At 43.4% G+C, this 21010-nt stretch overlaps 1 protein-coding gene across 1 annotated transcript in view; it reads right to left on the bottom strand.

Moving 5' to 3' along the window:
- LOC124551225 (luciferin sulfotransferase-like) overlaps nucleotides 1-21010 on the bottom strand; it is a 64772-nt gene that overhangs the window by 9161 nt on the left and 34601 nt on the right. The window contains exons 4-5 of the mRNA XM_047126217.1: nucleotides 20824-20944; nucleotides 7999-8093 (exon numbers count right to left, since the gene is read on the bottom strand). Of these exons, the coding sequence (XP_046982173.1) occupies nucleotides 7999-8093; nucleotides 20824-20944 (216 nt within the window). The remainder of the gene's footprint in view (nucleotides 1-7998; nucleotides 8094-20823; nucleotides 20945-21010) is intronic.

Genomic DNA, 21010 nt, shown 5'->3' with positions numbered 1-21010 from the left:
TCAGCGCCATACGGAAGAACACTCCATACAAAGCATTTTATGAGTCTTTTCCTCAGTTATCTGTCCAGACTGCTGTAGACAATTCTCCTTTTCTTATAAAATACCTCTTTTCCCATTGCTATCCTTGTTTTAATTTCTGTGCTGCACTTCCAGTCGGTGTCTATCCTGCTTCCAAGTTACTTAAAATTTTGCACCTGTTCTAATATTTTTCCATTCAGCATAATTTTTTTCTTTATTTCCTCCTAGTGCCAATATTTTTGTTTTCTTTGTGTTAATTTTCATTCCATAATTTTTCCGTTAGCTTCAGTGGTGTCCACTAAATCTTGTAATTCTGATCATAATTTAATTCTAAATCCTGTAACCTGACACTGTAAAAGAATTACAGTGTCAGATACAAGGAACATTTATTTGGAAAAAGAGGCACTAATGTACACTGAAGAGCCAAAGAAACTGGCACACCTGCCTAATATCATGTAGGGCCCCCGCGAGCACGTAGAACTGCAGCAGCTTGACTTGGCATGGATTCGGCTAAAGTCTGAAGTAGTGCTGGAGGGAATTGACAACATGAATCCTGGAGGGCTGTCCGTAAATCCGTAAGAGTACCAAAGGTGGAGGTCTCTTCTGAACATCACATTGCAAGGAATCCCAGATATGCTCAATAACGTTCATTTCTGGGGAATTTGGTGGACAGCGGAAGTGTTTAAACTATGATGAGTGTTCCTGGAGCCATTCTGTAGCTACTATAGACGCGCGAGGTGTCACATTGTCCTACTGGAATTGCTCAAGTCCGTCGGAATGCACAATGGACATGAATGGAAACAGGTGATCAGACAGATGCTGACGTACGTACCACGCGTCACAGTCATATCTAGACGGATCAGAGGGCCCATATAACTGCACACCTCCCCCCCCCCCCCCCCCCCCCCCCCCCCCCCCCACACACACACTATTGCAGAGCCTCCACCAGCTTGAATAGTCCCCTGCTGACATGCAGGATCCATGGATTCATGAGGTTGTCCCTATACCCGTATAAATCCATCCTCTCGATACAATTTGAAACGAGACTCATCTGACCAAGCAGCATGTTTCCAGTCATCAACAGTCCAATCTCAGTGTTGACGGGTCCAGGCGAGGTGTAAAGCTTTGTGTCGTGCAGTCATCAAGGGTAGATGAGTAGGCCTTCGGGTACGAAAGCCCATATCGATGATGTTTCATTGAATTTTAGCCCCCACACATCCCTCCAATACTAAATTTACGATTCCTTGATGTCGCAGAATGTGTCCTACCAACCAATCCCTTCTTCCAGTCAGGTTGTGACACAAATTTGTTTGGTCCTCAATTCTATTCAGTATTCCCTCATTAGTTACGTGAACTACGCATCTAATCTTCTGTAGCACCACATTTCAAAAATTTCTATTCTCTTCTTGTCCAAACTCTTCATCGTCCGAAGAAAAGACTTCCTGACAGTTAAATTTATACTTGACGTTAACAAATTTCTCTTCTTCAGAAACGCTTTTGTTGCCATTGCACGTCTACTTTTCATATCATCTCTACTTCAGCCATCATGAGTTATTTTGCTGCCCAAAAAGCAAAACTCATCTACTACTTTAAGTGTCTCATTGCCTAATCTGAGGTAATACTCATCGTAAATCAGGCTCGCAGTGTTTTTCTCGGCGTCTTGAACACGTTATAAACGCTATATTTTTACAATTACATATGCGTTTTAAAGTTGCTATAGAAAAACAAACTTGGTTTACAGTCATCAAAGTTTCTCTCACATTGCATAGTCTGCACCTAAGCAAGCGTAGCGCTGATCGAAGGGCGAAAACAAAATAATAGAATACGAAGTCCCATAGGCTTTAACTACAATCCCTTCTTGGTAAGATATTTTCAGAATCCTGTTGGATGCAACAGGTACAATCCCTTCGTGGAAATTTGTTTGCTATCCCTAAATGTCCTTTGTCTTTCTTTTTCATGCCTTTTAAGAAAATATTAAAAATACAACACACTGTGCATTTCGGTTTATTTAAAGTGTAAGTGAAACGAAATTTTAAAATAAATCAGTTACCAGTAAAGGGCCTCCCCACGACCCTCGGATTACCACCTCGCTTCTCCAACCGCTGACATACACTTCTGGCCATTAAAATTGCTACACCAAGAAGAAATGCAGATGATAAACGGGTATTCATTGGACAGATAGATTATACTAGACCTGACATGTGATTACATTTTCACGCAATTTGGGTGCATAGGTCCTGAAATCATTACCCAGAACAACCACGTCTGGCCGTAATAACGGCCTTGATACGCCTGGGCATTGAGTCAAACAGAGCTTGGATGGCGTGTACAGGTACAGATGCCCATGCAGCTTCAACACGGTACCACAGTTCATCAAGAGTAGTGACTGGCGTATTGTGACGAGCCAGTTGCTCGGCCACCATTGACCAGACGTTTTCAATTGGTGAGAGATCTGGAGAATGTGCTGGCCAGGGCAGCAGTCGAACATTTTCTGTATCCAGGAAGGCCCGTAGAGGACCTGCAACATGCGGTCATGCATTATCCTGCTGAAATGTAGGGTTTCACAGGGATCGAATGAAGGGTAGAGTCACGGGTCGTAACAAATCTGAAATGTAACATCCACTGTTCAAAGTGCCGTCAATGCGAACAAGAGGTGACCGAGACGTGACACCAATGGCACCCCATACCATCACGCAGGGTGATACGCCAGTATGGCGATGACGAATACGCGCTTCCAATGTGCGTTCACCGTGATGTCGCCAAACACGGATGTGACCATCATGATGCTGTAGACGGAACCTGGATTCATCCGAAAAAATGACGTTTTGCCATTCGTGAACCCAGGTTCGTCGTTGAGTACACCATCGCAGGCGCTCCTGTCTGTGATTCAGCGTCAAGAGTAACCGCAGCCATGGTCTCCGAGCTGATAGTCCATGCTGCTGCAAACGTCGTCGAACTGTTCGTGCAGATGGTTGTTGTCCTACAAACGTCCCCATCTGTTGACTCAGGGATCGAGACGTGGCTGCACGATCCGTTACAGCCATGCGGATAAGATGCCTGTCACCTCGACTGCTAGTGATACGAGGGCGTTGGGACCCAGCACGGCGTTTCGTATTACCCTCCTGAACCCACCGATTCCATATTCTGCTAACAGTCATTGGATCTCGACCATCGCGAGCATCAATGTCGCGATACGATAAACCGCAATCGTGGTAGGCTATAATCCGACCTTTATTAACCCTAGGATGCATATACAGGGCCTCCGAGGCCCTTGTATGTCTTCATTTTTTTTTAAATTCTGTAATTTTTTGTTTGATTTCAAACTGCTTTCCAGTACTCTTTCACTAACACTGTGACATTCCTCCTGTCACGTCTGAACGAGGTAACTTTTTAAGTTTTTTGTATAATTCAATACGTTTACCCATACACCGTGAATGCATAAGCAGGGCTTCAGAAGCCCTCACACATTTATAAATGTTCTTTAGCCTATATTGTCTTCAGCATTTGTTTGGGAGGAGTTATTAATCCAACAAAAACTATAGTGGTATTTCCAACAACCGGAGTGCCAACAGCAGGAGTAGCTGTAGTAGTAATAGTATAACTAAAAAATAATACACATTACTTTCACACATCGGTAATGTCGGTGTACTGTTGATCTTTTTGCTATCAGATGTTTTATTATTGCATGGTATTGTTATCCTGTGCTGCTCTTGTCAGCCTCATTGTTACTGTAGTTTGTTTGTTGCTGCAAGACCCATACTGTTACGAGTATGACTCGTTTAGTGCTGCACATGTGGTGTCACCGCCAGACACCACACTTGCTAGGTGGTAGCACTTTAAATCGGCCGCGGTCCATTAGTGTAGGTCGGACCCGCGTGTCGCCACTGTCAGTGATAGCAGACCGAGCGCCACCACACGGCAGGTCTAGAGAGACGTACTGGCACTCGCCCCAGTTGTACAGCCGACGTTGCTAGCCATGGTTCACTGACAATTACGCTCTCATTTGCCGAGACTATAGTTAGCATAGCCTTCAGCTACGTCAATTGCTACGACCTAGCAAGGCGCCAATTATCTTTTGCTGGTTATCTTATAAAGTCTGTACCGTCAGACCTATGTTCTCCAATTATGAATTAAAGTTAAGTTTCCCAGAAGCTATGTACTGTTTTTGGCTACTATAATTCCTTGTAATTTTCCAGACCTCACGCCAGCCTGCGTGAGCTTAAACGCGTGCCTTTCGGCTGCCCGTCCTAGTGGATTGGCTGTCGGGTCAGTCCACTACAGCACAAGCTGCTGTTCGAGGGACACGCCTTCTGCTATGGCTTCGACACGCAAAGCAAGAGAGTCAGTGCGTGCAAATGCAGCTAATTTTGAAAGTTTGGTGGCTCAGTGGTTTGAAGAAGATGATTCTTGCGAGGAAGGAAATATTTTTGAAGATGCAAGTAGTGAAGAATCAGCCAATGAACCTGCAGCTGTGAATATTGAGGCAGATGACAGTCCTTCCGATAATATTACTTCATCAGAGTCAGAAAATGAAGAACCACCGCAAAAAGGTATAGAAGACCATACATACATTAGTCGGAATGGAACGATTTGGAAATTAGATCCTTCTGCAACTTTTCGTACGCCTGTCCATAATATCGTAAAGAAGGCACCTGGTCCAGCCCGTGGTTTGAAAACCTGTAAACCTAAGAATGCCTGTGGACTATTTCATCTCCAAGGAAATACTAGAGGAAATCATCAACAGCACAAATATTGAAGGCAGAAGAGTGGCTGCTTTACGTGGTAAAACGTGGAAAAATGTTTCGCTTGCTGAAATGGAGGGTTTTCTTGGTCTATTACTGCTTTCTGGTGTTGAGAAGAGTTGGGATGTCCCTACTGGAGAATTATTCTTGGATGAAAAGGCAAATCCTACATATAAGGCCACCATGTCAGTAAATAGATTCGAGGATATAAGGAGAATGATTAGATTTGATGACAGGCGTACCCGTGAAGCTTGATCTACAGATGAGAAAACATGCTGTTCGCTATGTATGGGAACTATTTCTTGACAAGTGTAGAAATAGAATGATTCCCAATGACTCGTTCACAGTTGACGAACAGCTAGTCCCATTCCGTGGAAGATGCAGCTTCACCCAGTGTATGCCCTCTATACCTGCCAAGTATGGCACAAAAATATTTTGGTTATGTGATGCTACATCTGCATATGCTTTAGACGGAATTGTTTACACTGGAAGCCCCATGAACCTATTCAGAAAAATCTTGGATTGAATGTTGTGAAAGATCTTGCTAAAAGCATTGAAGGATCATCAAAAAATATTACTGTTGACAATTTCTTCACTAGTGTGCACCTGGCAGAAGAGATGCTTCAGAAGCAAATTACAGTGGTGGGAACTGTGTTGTCACCGCCAGACACCACACCTGTTAGGTGGTAGCCTTTAAATCGGCCGCGGTCCGTTGGTATACGTCGGACCCGCGTGTCGCCACTATCAGTGATTGCAGACCGAGCGCCGCCACACGGCAGGTCTGGAGAGACTTCCTAGCACTCGCCCCAGTTGTACAGCCGACTTTGCTAGCGATGCTACGCTGACAAATTACGCTCTCATTTGCCGAGACGACAGTTTAACATAGCCTTCAGCTACGTCATTTGCTACGACCTAGCAAGGCGCCATTATCTGTTGCTATTAATATTGTGAATCATGTAACGGCAAGACCGACGTTCACCACTAACGGGTTAAAGTTAAGTATTCCACCAGCTACGTCCGTTTTTCTAAATTCTAATTTCCTTGTCCTGTTCCAGACCTCTCGCCAGCCTGCGTGAGCTAAAACGCGTGCCTTTCGGCTTCCTCTATTAACACGGTGTTGGCTCTCCTGCCAACCCGCAACAGGAACAATCAAACAAAATAAACCAGAAATTCCTAATAAGATGAAACCATCTGCCTCAAGAGGGATTCGTTCCTCTTTGTTTGCATTTAGAGGTGACATTACAATGGTGAGTTATGTTCCCAAAAAGAAAAAAAAGTCTGTAGTTCTCATTAGCACAATGCACCACGACAGAAACATTGATGAAACTCATGCAAAAAAGAAACCAAATATAATAAAGTTCTATAACTCTACGAAGGGTGGGGTAGATCAAATGGACCAGAAAATTCGTTATTACAGTTGCAAGAGACAAACAAGAAGATGGCCATTTGCATTATGGATGAATATGATGGACGTCGCAGCAATGAACAGTGAAATTTTATTTTCCGCCCAACATCTGACATACTATAGTGGAAGAAGTGATAAAAGGCGTTTGTTCCTAAGAGATTTAGCAGAGGAAATGGTAAGACCACTAATGGAACTTCGTATTCAGATCCCTAATCTGCCACAGAAAACCGTTGATGCCATGCAAAGATGTGGTGCTCAAAAAGATATTGCCGAACCAATTACATGTTTCAGGAAAAAGTAGAAGATGCAGTTATTGTCCATATAATAAACACAGGAAAAGTGCTATGACATGCATTAAGTGTAAAACCAACATTTGTAAGGAACATAGTGGCGTTCTTTGTGCTTCTTGTTTGTCACATTTGAAAACTAAGAAAAATGCAATTTTGTATGATCAATGAATAATAACTTTTTGTCAAAATATGGCCTATATACATAATATTGTGAATAATGAGTATGTTTTGATTGGTGAAATTGGTTCTAATAAATGTTATAAAATGTAAACTGCAACTTATATGTGAATTAATAAAATTATTTGTGTATGTTGTATGTAAATGGATGTAACTAATAAATATTCACTCTTAGAGTTTTTTTAATTAATAAAATGTTGATCAGGCCCACCAGATCCTGTTACTGTATCTTAGGAATCTTTCAATATGATAATTAATTTGTCAGAAATAAATCCGAAACGTGATGGTACGCATTTCTCCTCCATACACGAGGCATCACAACAACGTTTTACCAGGCAACGCCGGTTAACTGCTGTTTGTGTATGAGAAATCGGTTGGAAACTTTCCTTATGTCAGCACGTTTTAGGTGTCGCCATCGGCGCCAACCTTGTGTGAATGCTTTGAAAAGCTAATCATTTGCATGTCACAGGATCTTCTTCCTGTCGGTTAAATTTCGCGTCTGTAGCAATTTTAATGGCCAGTAGTGTAAATAGAACATACCTCGCACGACCCGCAGAAAAAATGCTACTTTCTTCTAATCGCTGGGTCATCTGGAGCTACGACTTCCGTCGTAGGCCGTGCCCTGCCCTTCCCTAATTAAAAATTCTCCTCTTTTCATATAATCATTCTTTTGAGTTAAATTTATTTCTGACAAATTAATTATCATATTGAAAGATTCCTAAGATACAGTAACAGGATCTGGTGGGCCTGATTAACATTTTATTAATTAAAAGAAACTCTAAGAGTGAATATTTATTAGTTACATCCATTTACATACAGCATATACAAATAATTTTATTAATTTCCGTCACCCTGTTTCTGGCCAAGCCGTGCACTTACCATTGATTCGGAGGATATTGGGTATAATGAGTAGGTGTGGTCCGCTTATTAGCGCTACGCGGAGAAGACACAAGGAAATGCGCCGAACTGTTTACGTTCCTACGAGAGCACCAGCGCACAGCTTGGTAGTGTGACGTAATGATGACGTAATCGACCAATCTCCCATAGACTCGTGGACTGTAAATGGTCAAACAACAGCAGCAACGACATTCATTTTTTTTCCTTACTAGGGCAATGGAGGGTTTTGTCGAAAACCAGACTTGGTGCGACAAATAAACCAAAGTTGTTTTATGTAAGGATGTCGTCACGAGAAACTTCGATTTTATGTTAATAATGAGCTGTCAAAAAAAAGCTTTTGTCGCAGTCTTTTTAACCTGCGTCATATCCAAGAGCGACACGGGTCCCAAAAGCAGCCGATATCTGTGAAACACATTGATGCTCATGTCTTACCTTGATTAATCTTATGTTCAATATAAGAAATACTTACCGCCTTCATCTCCTCAAAGCTGTAGACGAGTACGTTCGGTTCATTCCTCAACTTCCAGAAAGCGAGGACGTGGTCCCAGAATGGGGTGTACTTTGCTGCAAATAAATAAGTATATAAATAAAATAACATTTTTTTCCCGTTTGGTTGTTAAAAAACAGCGTTTCTAGCATAATTAGCTGCATTGGGTTCAAACGAATTTCTTTATATCTTTCCTTGTTACTAAATTACTAACAATACTTCTGACACTCAAAAATTAGAGCAGCTGTGACAAATGGTGAGAGAATTACAGAATACTTATTTCAAGTTACATGACGATGACGATGAAAATGATGCTGTTGCGTGCATGACATCATGGTCTGAAGGTCTTTGAGACGAGTATGGTTATTAGACATCTGTAACATCTCTTTCCCCCTTCTCCCTCCCCCTCCGCCCTTCCCCCCCCCCCCCCCCCAAACCTAGCGGGGTGGAGGGGTGGTAACACACTGGACTCGCATTCGGGAGGACGACGGTTCAATCCCGTCTCCAGCCATCCTGATTTAGGTTTTCCGTGATTTCCCTAAATCGTTTCAGGCAAATGCCGGGATGGTTCCATTGAAAGGGCACGGCCGATTTCCTTCCCAATCCTTCCGTCACCCGAGCTTGTGCTCCGTCTCTAATGACCTCGTTGTCGACGGGACGTTAAACACTAATCTAACCTTCCCCCTTCTCCCCCTTCCCCCTCGCACCCCCCAACCCCTCTCTCCCCATCGCCTCTCTCCCCTCCCTCTCTCCCTCCCCCTCTCTGTCTCTTTCCCTCTCCCCCCCTCTCTCTCTCACATACACACACACACACACATACACACACACACACACACACACATACACTCTCAAATCAGTACAATCGTCAAGTCTGAAATAATGAATTAAAAGAGAAAGAAACCACAATGAAAGACATAAAAAGGCACAGAATCGTGGGTGCCTGATCGCTAGACTAATAAAGGATGAATGAGCCAGCCACTGTGGAACACTCCAATCTAAGAGCTTAGGGTGAAGGTTGGAAAATTCGCAAAAATGAGAAATACGGACCACACAGACCCCGTCAACTGTTAAAATGGATGGCAAATCCCCACCTAAATCCGCTGCTGCCCACTCGTGTGAATTCAAAACACACTGTATTGAAAGATGACTCTCCATAATGCGTACGCCACAAGTGCCATAAATAGATGGGTCTTCCGAAGCGAGCAAAAGGTGTAGGGAGGCGACCGAGTATGACTTAGTCACGCACGCACTTGAATTTATCCATCTTATATGGATGTTATTTACTAGCTGCGACTCTATTGTAAGATTTCTATGAAATAATGTATACTACAACAGTCACTTCTTACTAATATTTTATTAGCATGACGCGTTTCGGCAGCATAATGCCATCGTCAGATGAATTTGCAGTTACTTTTACAAATTAATTACAATGTGAAAATAACTGTAATTGCACCTGACAATCTCAGCACGCTGCTGAAAGACCGTGTGCTAATAAAATATTTGTAAGAAGTAAGTATTGCAGCCCATCATGATGCTGTAAACAGAATCTGGATTTATCCGAAAACATGTTTTGCCATTCTTGCACCCAGGTTCGTCGTTGAGTACACCATCGCAGGCGCTCCTACCTGTGATGCAGCGTCAAGGGTAACCGCAGCCATGGTCTCCGAGCTGATAGTCCATGCTGCTGCAAACGTCGTCGAACTGTTCGTGCAGATGGTTGTTGTCTTGCAAACGTCCCCATCTGTTGACTCAGGGATCCAGACGTGGCTGCACGATCCGGTACGGCCATGCGGATAAGATGCCTGTCATCTCGACTGCTAATGATACGAGGCCGTTGGGATCCAGCACGGCGTTCTGTATTACCCTCCTGAACCCACCGATTCCATATTCTGCTAACAGACATTGGATCTCGACCAACGCGAGCAGCAGTGTCGCGATACGATAAAGCGCAATCGCGTTAGGCTACGATCAGACCTTTATCAAAGTCGGAAACGTGATGGTACGCATTTCTCCTCCTTACACGGGGCATCACAACAACGTTTCACCTGGCAACGCCGGTCAACTGCTGTTTGTGTATGAGAAATCGGTTGGAAACTTTCCTCATGTCAGCACGTTGTAGGTGTCGCCATTGGAGCCAACCTTGTATGAATGCTCTGAAAAGCTAATCATTTGCATACCACAGCATCTTCTTCCTGTCGGTTAAATTTCGCGTCTGTAGGACGTCATCTTCGTGGTGTAGCAATTTTAATGGCCTGTAGTGTACAAAACCACCATGCAAACGGAGGCTCTCCGCTACTAAAGCACGAGTGGACTGTCAAAGACTGGCTCAGACTGAGGACTGTGGAAGACTGCGACAGACTGGGCCGTGTAGCTGCCGCCGGCCATCCTATATCGCGGCGGCACAGGACGCTCATGGTAGGAGCTGCCGAAGGTGGGGCTCAGTGGGCATGCATCATTAGATCCACTGGGTCACCGCATGACCACCGTTGACATCTGTCAGAATTGTGCGTTTCCATTGCCAATTGTGAGACACTGGTATGGGAGGTATCGATTTATGATACCGCATTCATTTCCAAAAGATGACTCCTTGCTCTCATCCTAAATGACCTTATTACTCATTGATGACTATTTAAAAGCTATAAGTTTGTGGCACAAGCTTGTGACCAGGCTATTGGCCTGATTGCATGTATGGCACTGCCTTTCTTCGCCACAGCACTAGGGTAGCCACCTTTCACTCCTGGGAGAGACCCCCAGTACTCATCTGATAGCAGGCTGAATGATTTTGGAGTCGTCCAATAGGGAGTGGAACGAGGAAATGTGCCCGCGCCTATCGGAGATTAAACCAGCGACGTTCAGTTCTGGAGCCAAGTGGTCTACCCACTACATCACCATCAATTATGCAAGTGGGTTCATTGCTCTAAGACGCACAGATACTGCAATACGCTATAGCTGCACTACGTCATGGCAGCTGCTGCGTGCCACTGCCTACCTGTCAGTCACTGGCCTGCTGTTTACTGAAACCAGGGGCATTTCAGCACACGGCGTACATGATATCTACGGCAGCAAGACCACAGCTAACCTGTTCTGGTACGTACAAATACTTGTCATCCGCTCAGGCAGGTCAGTGAATCAGTAAATCACTGAGTCGTCGCCCGTCACAGCGTCGTCTTCTGCCACGAGGTCAGTACAGCTCCACCATCATACACTCAGGGCCACCTGGCAGCGGGGTCCAGACACGGCCTTGCTGCACCAAGCGTCGAACTGAGACCCTCCTAGACATCGAGCCACTCGCCATCTGGGAGCACCAGTCGTCACCACCCAGACGCTGAACTGCAATTTCCTCTCTGGATATCTATGGTCCCTTCACCTGCCACAGCAGTGGCCTACCTCAGAATCAGCTTTGCAATGCTACTTTGCCACGGGAGTCCTTGAAGTAGCTCGGCCACCAACCAACGATGCTAGGGCGCGCCATGCCTGCACTGTGGAACTGCAGGTTTCTTCGAGACAACCATTCGCCGCCGAGGTTCATTGGTCAGTCCCCGCCTTCCAGCACCTGTCAGTGGAACTGAGCTACTAGTTTGAACTGTCGGAAAGTAAGCTTCCACTGTCACAGAGTGGCTTTCGACTCTCGCTCAGACTCACTATTCACCACCACCCCTACAGCAGACACAAAATGTCATAAACCACAAAAAAAAAAAAAAAAAAAAAGAACCGGTTTGCACCACCAACGTCACTTGCGTAGTTTGTTGTTTCTTTAACGTAAACGTCCTTTGGAATACTTCACTGAGCACAGGAACCCGCTAGGTACAGTCACCTATGGAACGGGAATCAATGTGAATTTTATGGGATTGCAGTATGTCCCCAGTCGTGATTGGGACAAAGTGGCTTCTGCACACTGGTAACTCTGTCAGGATGTCTGGGGTAGCCATCTCAAGTTTAGATCGCGCACGTACTGTCACGTTATGGCAAGAATGGCTGCCATAACTGGGAGTAGCCAGCTGAATTGACCGATGCTGCCTCGCTTAATGACGCAGGTGAGTAACCGCTGTCCTTGGCCACTTATATGTGATGCATCCATTATCACTGGCACACAGGCTGGGAATATGCAGTGTGTGCATGCGCAGTGGGCTTCCTTTACCACTATACCTTCCACTTTCTTCCTCTTTACGGTCAGCGCAATTAAGATTGTTTTCTGTAACGAGTGATACTATTTCATTTGCTCGATTTATTCACGAGAGTCTACCATGTAGCTGGATTGAAGTTTTTTTGTTAGTTGTAAACCAAGCTGACAATTATAATCAGCCGACACGTTCCTCAACTTAAATCTTTTCCATTTGTTCTGTCCAAAGTAAGTGTCAATGTCAGCGATATTTTAATTGTAGACTGAACGCGAGTATTACTTCACTACAGTTCAATCGCTGAGTGGAACACCTTCAGTAACATTTGTTATTCGATTGTCACTTTAACTTGCGTTGTATGCAGTCATATTCAGTCAGTTTGGTAACAGTTCGTGAATCTCAGGTATATAGCATTGAAAACATGGAAAATCGACAGCCAAAACGAAATTCAATTCTGTTTGCATTCCAAAGCTTGCCGGGCCCATTAAGTGCCACTTTGTTTTGACGAAGCTGTATAGAGCCCATCTTTCCTTAGGCATGTGGCAGTGGCAATCATCTGTTGCCCCGCATGCAGCAAGTGTGCGCTCTCAAGAAGTAGAGGGCAAAGCGGGTGCAAAGCTCTGCTCTAAACATCCATTACAAACAACAGTACAAACGCCTCAACAATGGTGCGTGACGAAGATGGGCAAAGTAGCAACTGGAGTGGAACCCGTACTGAGCGAGGTGGTGCAGTGGTTAGCACGCTGGACTGGCATTCGGGAGGACGACGGCTCAAACCCACAGTCCGGCCATCCTGATTTGTGTTTTCCGTAACTTCCCTAAATCACTCTAGGCAAATTCTGGGATGGTTCTTTTGGAAGGGCACGACTATTTCCTTCCCCATCCCTGAAACAATCAGGACCTCGACCTCGACAGTACGTTAAGCCCTAACCCTCTTTCCTTGGAATAGGACCTGAATAAAAGGCATCAGATTACTGGCTAATGCAGGTTCCTCGGACACTCAATCATCAAGGTTGAAGACTATGGAGGCAGAGCACGTGTCGGGCATGCAGTCCCCACTGGTTCATCAGTGAAGGGTGAGGGTGCTCTTCTGGACTGTTACAATGCGTGGGTGCGAGGCATCTCTAATCGCTATCTAAGGAGATTTGAAGGATGAACAGCTGTGAGACAGAATCCTCCAACCAGTTGTCCAGCCCTGCAGTCAACATTTCGGCGATGGGTTCATCTTTTAAGATGGTAACGCACCTCCTAAACACTAAGGCGTGAACGAAATGGGGTGCCCTGTATATCGGCTGACATGAACCTGACTGAGCAAGTGTAGGACCAGATGAAGCTTGCAGAGCGTCGTAACAGAAACCCTCACACACTGGATGGCCTCAGGACGGTGAATGTAGGCAACCAGCCTGTGACGACGTGCGGTTCTAAGCGCGTCAGTTTGGAATCGCGTGACCGCTACGGTCGCAGTTTCGAATCCTGCCTCGGGCATGGATGTCTGTGATGTCCTTAGGTTAGTTAGGTTTAAGAAGTTCTAAGTTCTAGGGGACTGATGACCTCAGTAGTTAAGTCCCATAGTGCTCAGAGCCATTTGAACCATTTTGAACCAGCCTGTGACAGCATGTCAAGCGATCCTGATATGTTGCTGCAGACGGTGTGGGGCAACACGGTTTTGTGTATTACCCTACTACAGAGTTTGATGACAAAAAATTAACAAAGATGTGCTCTTTCGAACTAACTGCCATAATTTCAATTACTTTTCACAGCAGAGTGTCATTAAGAGGGCTGTTCAAAAAATAAGGTCACTTTTCAAATTGCGCAGGCAGCGTACATTCGAATATTGTTTTTTTTTTATGGTGGTACACATGTCCCAAACATATGTTCACAGTTTTAAGTGTGCACCATACTTGCTTTTAACAGATAGAAAGGTTAGACTTGTTTTAGTGTGCTCGGCTATTTTCGATGATTATAAAAAGTGGAATAAAGAATTTGCCTCAAATTTTGTGTGAAGAATGGAATCAAGTGCTCTAAAACACTTGAAATGTTGACAATGGCATGCGGTGAGTCTTCACTAAGTAAAAAAAAAAAAAGTTTGCAAGTGGTACAAGATCATTCAAGATGGCCGAGAAGTTGCCAATGACGAACCTCACTCTGGACGTCCCAGCATATCAACAACAGAGGATAACGTCGAAGCTGTGAAGCAAACTGTTTTGGAAAGTTACTGTAAGAGAAGTTGCTGACAATGTTGGCATATCGGTCGGCTTGTGTCATGCAATTTTTTCGAATATTTTGGGCATGAGACGTGTTTCAGCGAAGTTTGTTCCAAAACTTCTTTGATCAGAAGAACCGTCGCATGAGCATCGCTCAGGAGCTCTTGAATGACGTCAGTGATGATCTTGATTTGCTCAAAAGGGTCATAACTGGTGACGGGACATAGTTTTACGGTTCTGACGTTGAAACCAAAGCCCAATTGTCCCAAAGGAAGCATCCCGGAGAGCCAAGACCGAAAAAAGCTCGCCAAGTTCGATTAAATGTCAGAGTTTTACTTTTTTCAGTTACCGTGGCGTAGTGCATCATGAATTATTGCCTCAAGGTTGCACGGTCAGTAGGGAGTATTACCTTGATTTTATGCTCCGTTTGCGAGAGGCAATACGCAAAAAACGTTTGGAGTTGTGCAAAAACAATTCATGGCTTTTGCATCACGAAAATGCACCTGCTCATTCATTGTCACTTGTGAGAGATTTTTTGGCCAAAAACAACAGGATAATCGTGCCTCAGCCAACGTATTCACCGGATTTGGCCCCCAGCAACTTTTTCCTGTTCCCAAAACTGAAGAGACCTATGCAAGGACAAATATTTTCAACGACTGGGGAAATAAGAACTGCATCTCTGGAAAAACTCAAGGCTGTACCAAAAAGTGCTTATGAGAAGTGCTTCGAGGATTGGAAGAAACGTTGTATCTGAGGAGGATTAGTGTGAATATTGATGAATAAATAAGTATTTTTTTCATAGAAATATAGAGTCGCCTTACTTTTTGAACACACTTCATATTTCATTCGACGATCCCCTTGAATCTAACAAGGAAAAATCACAAACTTGACCTCATATTTTAAGGGAAAAAAACCGAAGTAGCCAAATCTGCCAACCGGCCAGAGTGGCCGAGCGGTTCTAGGCGCTACAATCTGGAACCGCGCTACCGCTACGGTAGCAGGTTCGAATCCTGCCTCGGGCATAGACGTGTGTGATGTCCTTAGGTTAGTCAGGTTTAAGTAGTTTTAAGTTATAGGGAACTGATGACCTCAGCAATTAAGTCCCATAGTTCTCAGGGCCATTTGAACCAATTTGAACCAAATCTCCGACCCAGTAAACAACCCTGAGTGAAAATTTGAGAGGAGGCAGCAATAACTTTCTGAATTTTCAGCTTTTGAACATTCGCGCGTACTGGTTGTTTGTCACCCGCCCCACCTCAACGCAGCCGCCAATTGTTGAAGTGCGAAGTGCTGTACCGTGGCGTAAGAGATTACTGAAATACTATTCTGACTTTGGTAAAATGCTTTCTTCATTTTGTCAAAGTGCGCTGTATCTAACCTGCAGCTGCTGTCAGAAATTCCCTTGCTTTGAACATTTTTATACTGCGATTCACAAATGCTGTGTTAATGAAAGGAATCGACTGAGGATGCCATTAAGTAAGTAGCGTCGCGTTGTTTAATTATTATCATTGCTGTCATGCGGTGTCTTCTTTGGATTTTCAAGCTCCTACTCTTAAAGTGAAGCACATTTATAGCAGATGTGCTATTCTTCAGAGTGGTCGGCATCATTAAGTACTAAATCCAAAATCATATATTTCATTTCATAATTATTCTTCAGTTGGTTGGATATATTCATTTCGATTTTGTGGCGTATTTATGGCTGCAGAATGTCAATACGAGAATACTGTTAAAGTAATATTGAACGTATATGTGCGTAAGGTTGATATACAACCTCTGACAAAGTTCGGTGAGTAGTCTTGTAAAGTTAACGTAGATGAACTATGAACTTCAGTTACCTTACTGTCCTTAGAAATAGTCACCTCTCATAACTATGCACCGCTGAGCTCTGCGGCACATGTCCTGAAATTTGCACGAAATCTTCCTTTTGGATGGCGTCAAAAGCCGCGTCACGTTTCGTTGGATGTCAGGAATATCGTCCAAATTAAACCGAGTCTAAGTCGAGGGAATATGAAGAAGTCTGGAGGATTGGGATCCGGCGAGTATGGTGGATGTTCAAGTTGCACCACAGCCTTTTTTGCCAGGAACTGTTTGACGATATTAGCTGGTAGCTGGACGTGGGCGAGGGTTGTCGTGAAAAAAAAAAAAAAAAAAGCGGAACTTTGTTGTGCGTACTGGGGCCGTATCCTCCATAGATATTGCATGAAACAGGTCACATTTCAATGTACCGTGCGGCGTTCAACGTCGTTCCCTCAGGTAGAAATTCCTTGTGGATAATGCCTTGACTATCTAAATAGGTGATGAGCATCGTTTTGATGCGTGATATTTCGGCTCTGGCCTTTTTCTGACGCGGTGATGTCGGAGATCGCCATTCCATGCTTTGCCATTTCGACTCAGGTTCGTACTGGAGACACAAGGTTTCATCTTCAGTGACAATATGGTCCAAGAAATTGGGTGTCGCATCCACTGTTTCGACAAATTCCTGTGAAGCCTGTAAACGTGCCTGCTTCTGATCATCAGTCAAGTGATATGACACAAGACGACAAAAAGTTTTCCTCTTACCTAATTCCTGGGTAAGGATTTGTCGCAATGATTCACGGTTCATCTGCAGTTCATCCGCTATCATGCGCACAGTTTATCAATGGTCGTTCGTGATTAATGTCCTCACTTTCTCAATGTTTTCGCCACTGACGACGGTCGCCGGTGGTCCGCTACGGGGATTGTCAGAAACACTTTCCAGGCCTCCTCGGAAACGGGAGAACCACTAGCACACACACTTCACGGGCAGTGCTTGATCTCCATAAACACGCACCAGCATTGCGTGCGTTTCTTTCGGTGTCTTACCAAACTTAAACCAAAACTTTAAATTGATCCTTTGCTCATTCATTGTCCTGTCCACAGTTCAGAACCAACGCACTAAACAAGGTCTGACAGGTCTAACACGGAACACACACGATGCTCGACTGAACTACGGTGGGGGCAGGCTGTCAACACCGGCCGCTACGCAGGTGCAACGCTGTGAGTCGCCAGTGTTGCCTAATCGACCGTTCTGACTTGATTCACCGAACTTTATTGTCAGAGGTTGTATTATGTTCTCATATAACTTCCTGTTTTTCGCGTAGGATAACACTGGTCTCGAACAAGATTTTAAAACATTTTGGACATATGTATCCATCTTCCACCTCCTCTTTCCTGACCTTCATCACCCCACGAATAGGAAAGCTATGCTCGTTGCTCATCCGTTCAGTACTTCGTGCTTGGGCATTAGGTGGCTGCAGGGGGGCGGACCGAATGGCAAACCATCTGAGTGTCGGAACTTCCTGCCCGAAACCACTATTTTATCACTTTTTTTTAACGTACCAATGCATTTAGCATGAAACCACCAATGCCGCTGCAAGACTGAGACATCTGGTGGTACACTGAGGTACTTCTACAAATGTACTGCATTGCAGCAGTCACTTACAGCGTTCGCAGCAAGTCGGCGGGGCAATTGTGCTATGCAGTTGTAGGAGATTCGGACAGTTTTTTTTACAGAGGCCATGTTGAGGGGATCACTGACTGTGAAACTAAGTATATCTGAAGTTACTGTAATGTGAATTTGAGTTTGTACCGCCGCTATTGTGAGTAGTATCGAAATGAAAGCACTGGGGCAGTATGTAGTTTTGATACAAAATTTATGAAATTTTAGGCCTCTTCTTGCTTGTTTTATAGGACTATAGTTCATTTTAGGCATTATGAATTCACGGAATTTTCAAGATGTGCGAATTTCTTTTCAAATGTGTTACATGAAAAGATGGTGATTGAAAACTGTATATCCTAGTGGCTCCAAAGTGAAACCATCTCCTTAAAACAACTGATTGTTTACCGTTTACCAATTTCTTCTTCTATTCGTTGATTTCTGAGAGAATGATTTTTAATTTTGTGAAATTTAGTAAAATTGTACTCCAAAGTGCAACCACCTTCTTAAAACAACCGACCGCTCCCTTTTTCCTGATTTCTTCTTCTATGATTGTGAAGGTCGATTTTGTGAAAAATTAAAAAATTTTTTTTTTCATATTGTTGGGATTCAAAGAAAAACATAACTGGAATTTTTTCTCCTTAACATATGAGGTCAAATTGGTGATGTTTCCTTGTAAGCCCACACGCATTGAGAGGTATGTAGACGATTCATTGCTTTCAAAGCATTTCACGGCTCTCCCATGGTGTTGTCACGCTCACTGCACTCTATTAATATTTTCATCTGTACACACCCACCCATGCGACATCCCTGCTAAACAGTGGTAAACAGTATTATCTTTGCCTGTGCCAACAGTTTCTTCAAGTACTGCTCACCTGTCTTACGAAATGGCAGACCTTGCTCATGGTCAATGGCGCACGGTTCCAGCTGCAAATTGCCTAACAGTTTCCAAGGGCAACAAATTTCAAATTTTTCCATATTTCATATAATTATTGACCAAATTTATAACTTTGTCATACTCTACTCATTACGAGGTATAATGGTATGTTAACAGTTTAATACAATAAGGCAATTATTAAACTTAGAAACTGTGTACGTCTCTTGAGGCAGGGTAACTAACTCATGGCGCGGAAATTACCCAGACTGTATGTTCATCCAGTGTTTCAGGATGAGCGAACTCAGCGAGTTCCAACAAACTTCAAACGTAATTTCAAACTTTTTCTTGCTTACATGCTTAACCCTTTCAGACCTAAATTTTTTCTGGAGAAAAGAAAATTTTCCTTTATGTGGTAATGGTTCTGGGTGATTTTTTAAAATGATTTTAGATTTAAGGTTAATAAAAAGATGTTTACCCGTTTTCAAAACATACTTTGTACACTAAATTTCATTTTTATGGACTAAAATAACTAATTACAAAATGTACTCTATTGTAGCAAACAGTAAAATGATCGCTCAATAATTACCATGAAAAATAACGATAACAGTACTCAGTTATGCAGTAGAATATAGGAAACCAAGCAAGTCCGTGTAATCTGGTGGTCACGTGTCCGCTGGGCACTGCTGATATTTTCATAGTGACGTTCAACAGCTGGCAGCAATTGCGAATGATGCAAATGGTGGACATTCACAAATGTGTGCCTCAGTTTTCGAACGGGAAAAATACTCCTTTTGCTGCTAAGCCACAGTCAAAGTTAATGTACACAGCTGTAGCCAGACGTTCTGAAAGGGTTAACTTTAAATATTTAACACTTCAATTCATTTGTGATTAGACATTTGAAGCTCTTTCATGGATGGGAGTTCGACTTTTTAAATGATGAGGGATTCACTGACGTACAGCGAAAACATCACTTAGGTACAATTTATGGTCAATTGCTAATTTTCGCACCATACAGATATCTTTTCTGAATCTTTTTGCAATTTGTTTTGATCTTATGATTACTTTATTAGTCGATAAATGACAGCGTCACCTGCTAACAAACTAAGAGAGCTGCTCAGATTGTCTCCCAAATTGTTTATATAGATAAGGAACAGCAAAGGGCCTGTAACACTACCTTGAGAAACGCCAGAAATCACTTCTGTTTTCGACTTTAATGATATGGGCGTGTAATTTAGCGGATTACTGCTACTACCTTTCTTGAATATTGGTGTGACCTGTGCAAGTTTCCATTCTTTGGGCACGGATCTTTCGTCGAGGGAACGGTTGTATATGAGTGTTAAGTATGGAGCTATTGCATCAGCATACTCCGAAAGGAACCTAATAGGTATACAGTCTGGACCAGAAGACTTATTAAGTGATTCAAGTTGCTTCACTGCTCCGAGGATATTTACTTCCACGTTACTCATGTTAGCAGCTGTTTTTGATTCGAATTCTAGAATATTTACATCGTCTTCATTTGTGAAGGCATTTTGGAAGGCCAAGTTTATAAATTTGTCATACTCTACTCATTAAGAGGTATAATATTATGTTAAAGGTTTAATATAATAACACAGTTATTAAAAATGGCTCTCAGCACTATGGGACTTCTAAGGTCATCAGTCCCCTAGAACTTACAACTACTTAAACCTAACTAACCTAAGGACGTCACACACATCCATGCCCGAGACAGGATTCGAACCTGATACCGTAGCGGTCGCGCGGTTCCAGACTGTAGCGCCTAGAACCGCTCGGCGACTCCGGCTGGCAACACAATTATTAAAATTAGGACCCGTGTATATCTCTTGAGGCAGCGCAACTCATGGCACAGAAATTACCCAGAGTGTAGGTTCATCCAGTATTTGAGGATGAGCGAAGTCAGCGACTTCCAACAAACTTTAAACGTAATTTCAAACTTTTCGTTGCTTACATGGCTAACTTCAAATATTTAACACGTTAATGTACACAGTTGTAGCCAGACGTTCTGAAAGGGTTAACCTTAAATATTTAACACTTCAATTCATTTGTGATTAGACATTTGAAGCTGTTTCATGGATGGGAGTTAGACTTTTTAAAGGATGAGGGATTCACTGACGAACAACGAAAACATTCACTTACGTATGTTTTCCATGAAGCACTCTGCAAATTCATCAGCCGTGAGAGAGCAGCCGACCCACAGCTGGTGGTGGTTGAGGTAGGACACGATCACATCCTTCACGTTTCGAGTCACGTATATGATCTGGAACATTCCAAAACACGACCGTGGCAATACATTTCTAATGGAGAAACCACTACCCTGAAATGA

Source organism: Schistocerca americana, chromosome 9 (genome assembly GCF_021461395.2).
Source record: "Schistocerca americana isolate TAMUIC-IGC-003095 chromosome 9, iqSchAmer2.1, whole genome shotgun sequence".
Classification (NCBI taxonomy): domain Eukaryota; kingdom Metazoa; phylum Arthropoda; class Insecta; order Orthoptera; family Acrididae; genus Schistocerca; species Schistocerca americana.
The sequence above is the reverse complement of the archived record's forward strand: the minus strand, read 5'-3'. Positions and strand labels throughout refer to the sequence as shown.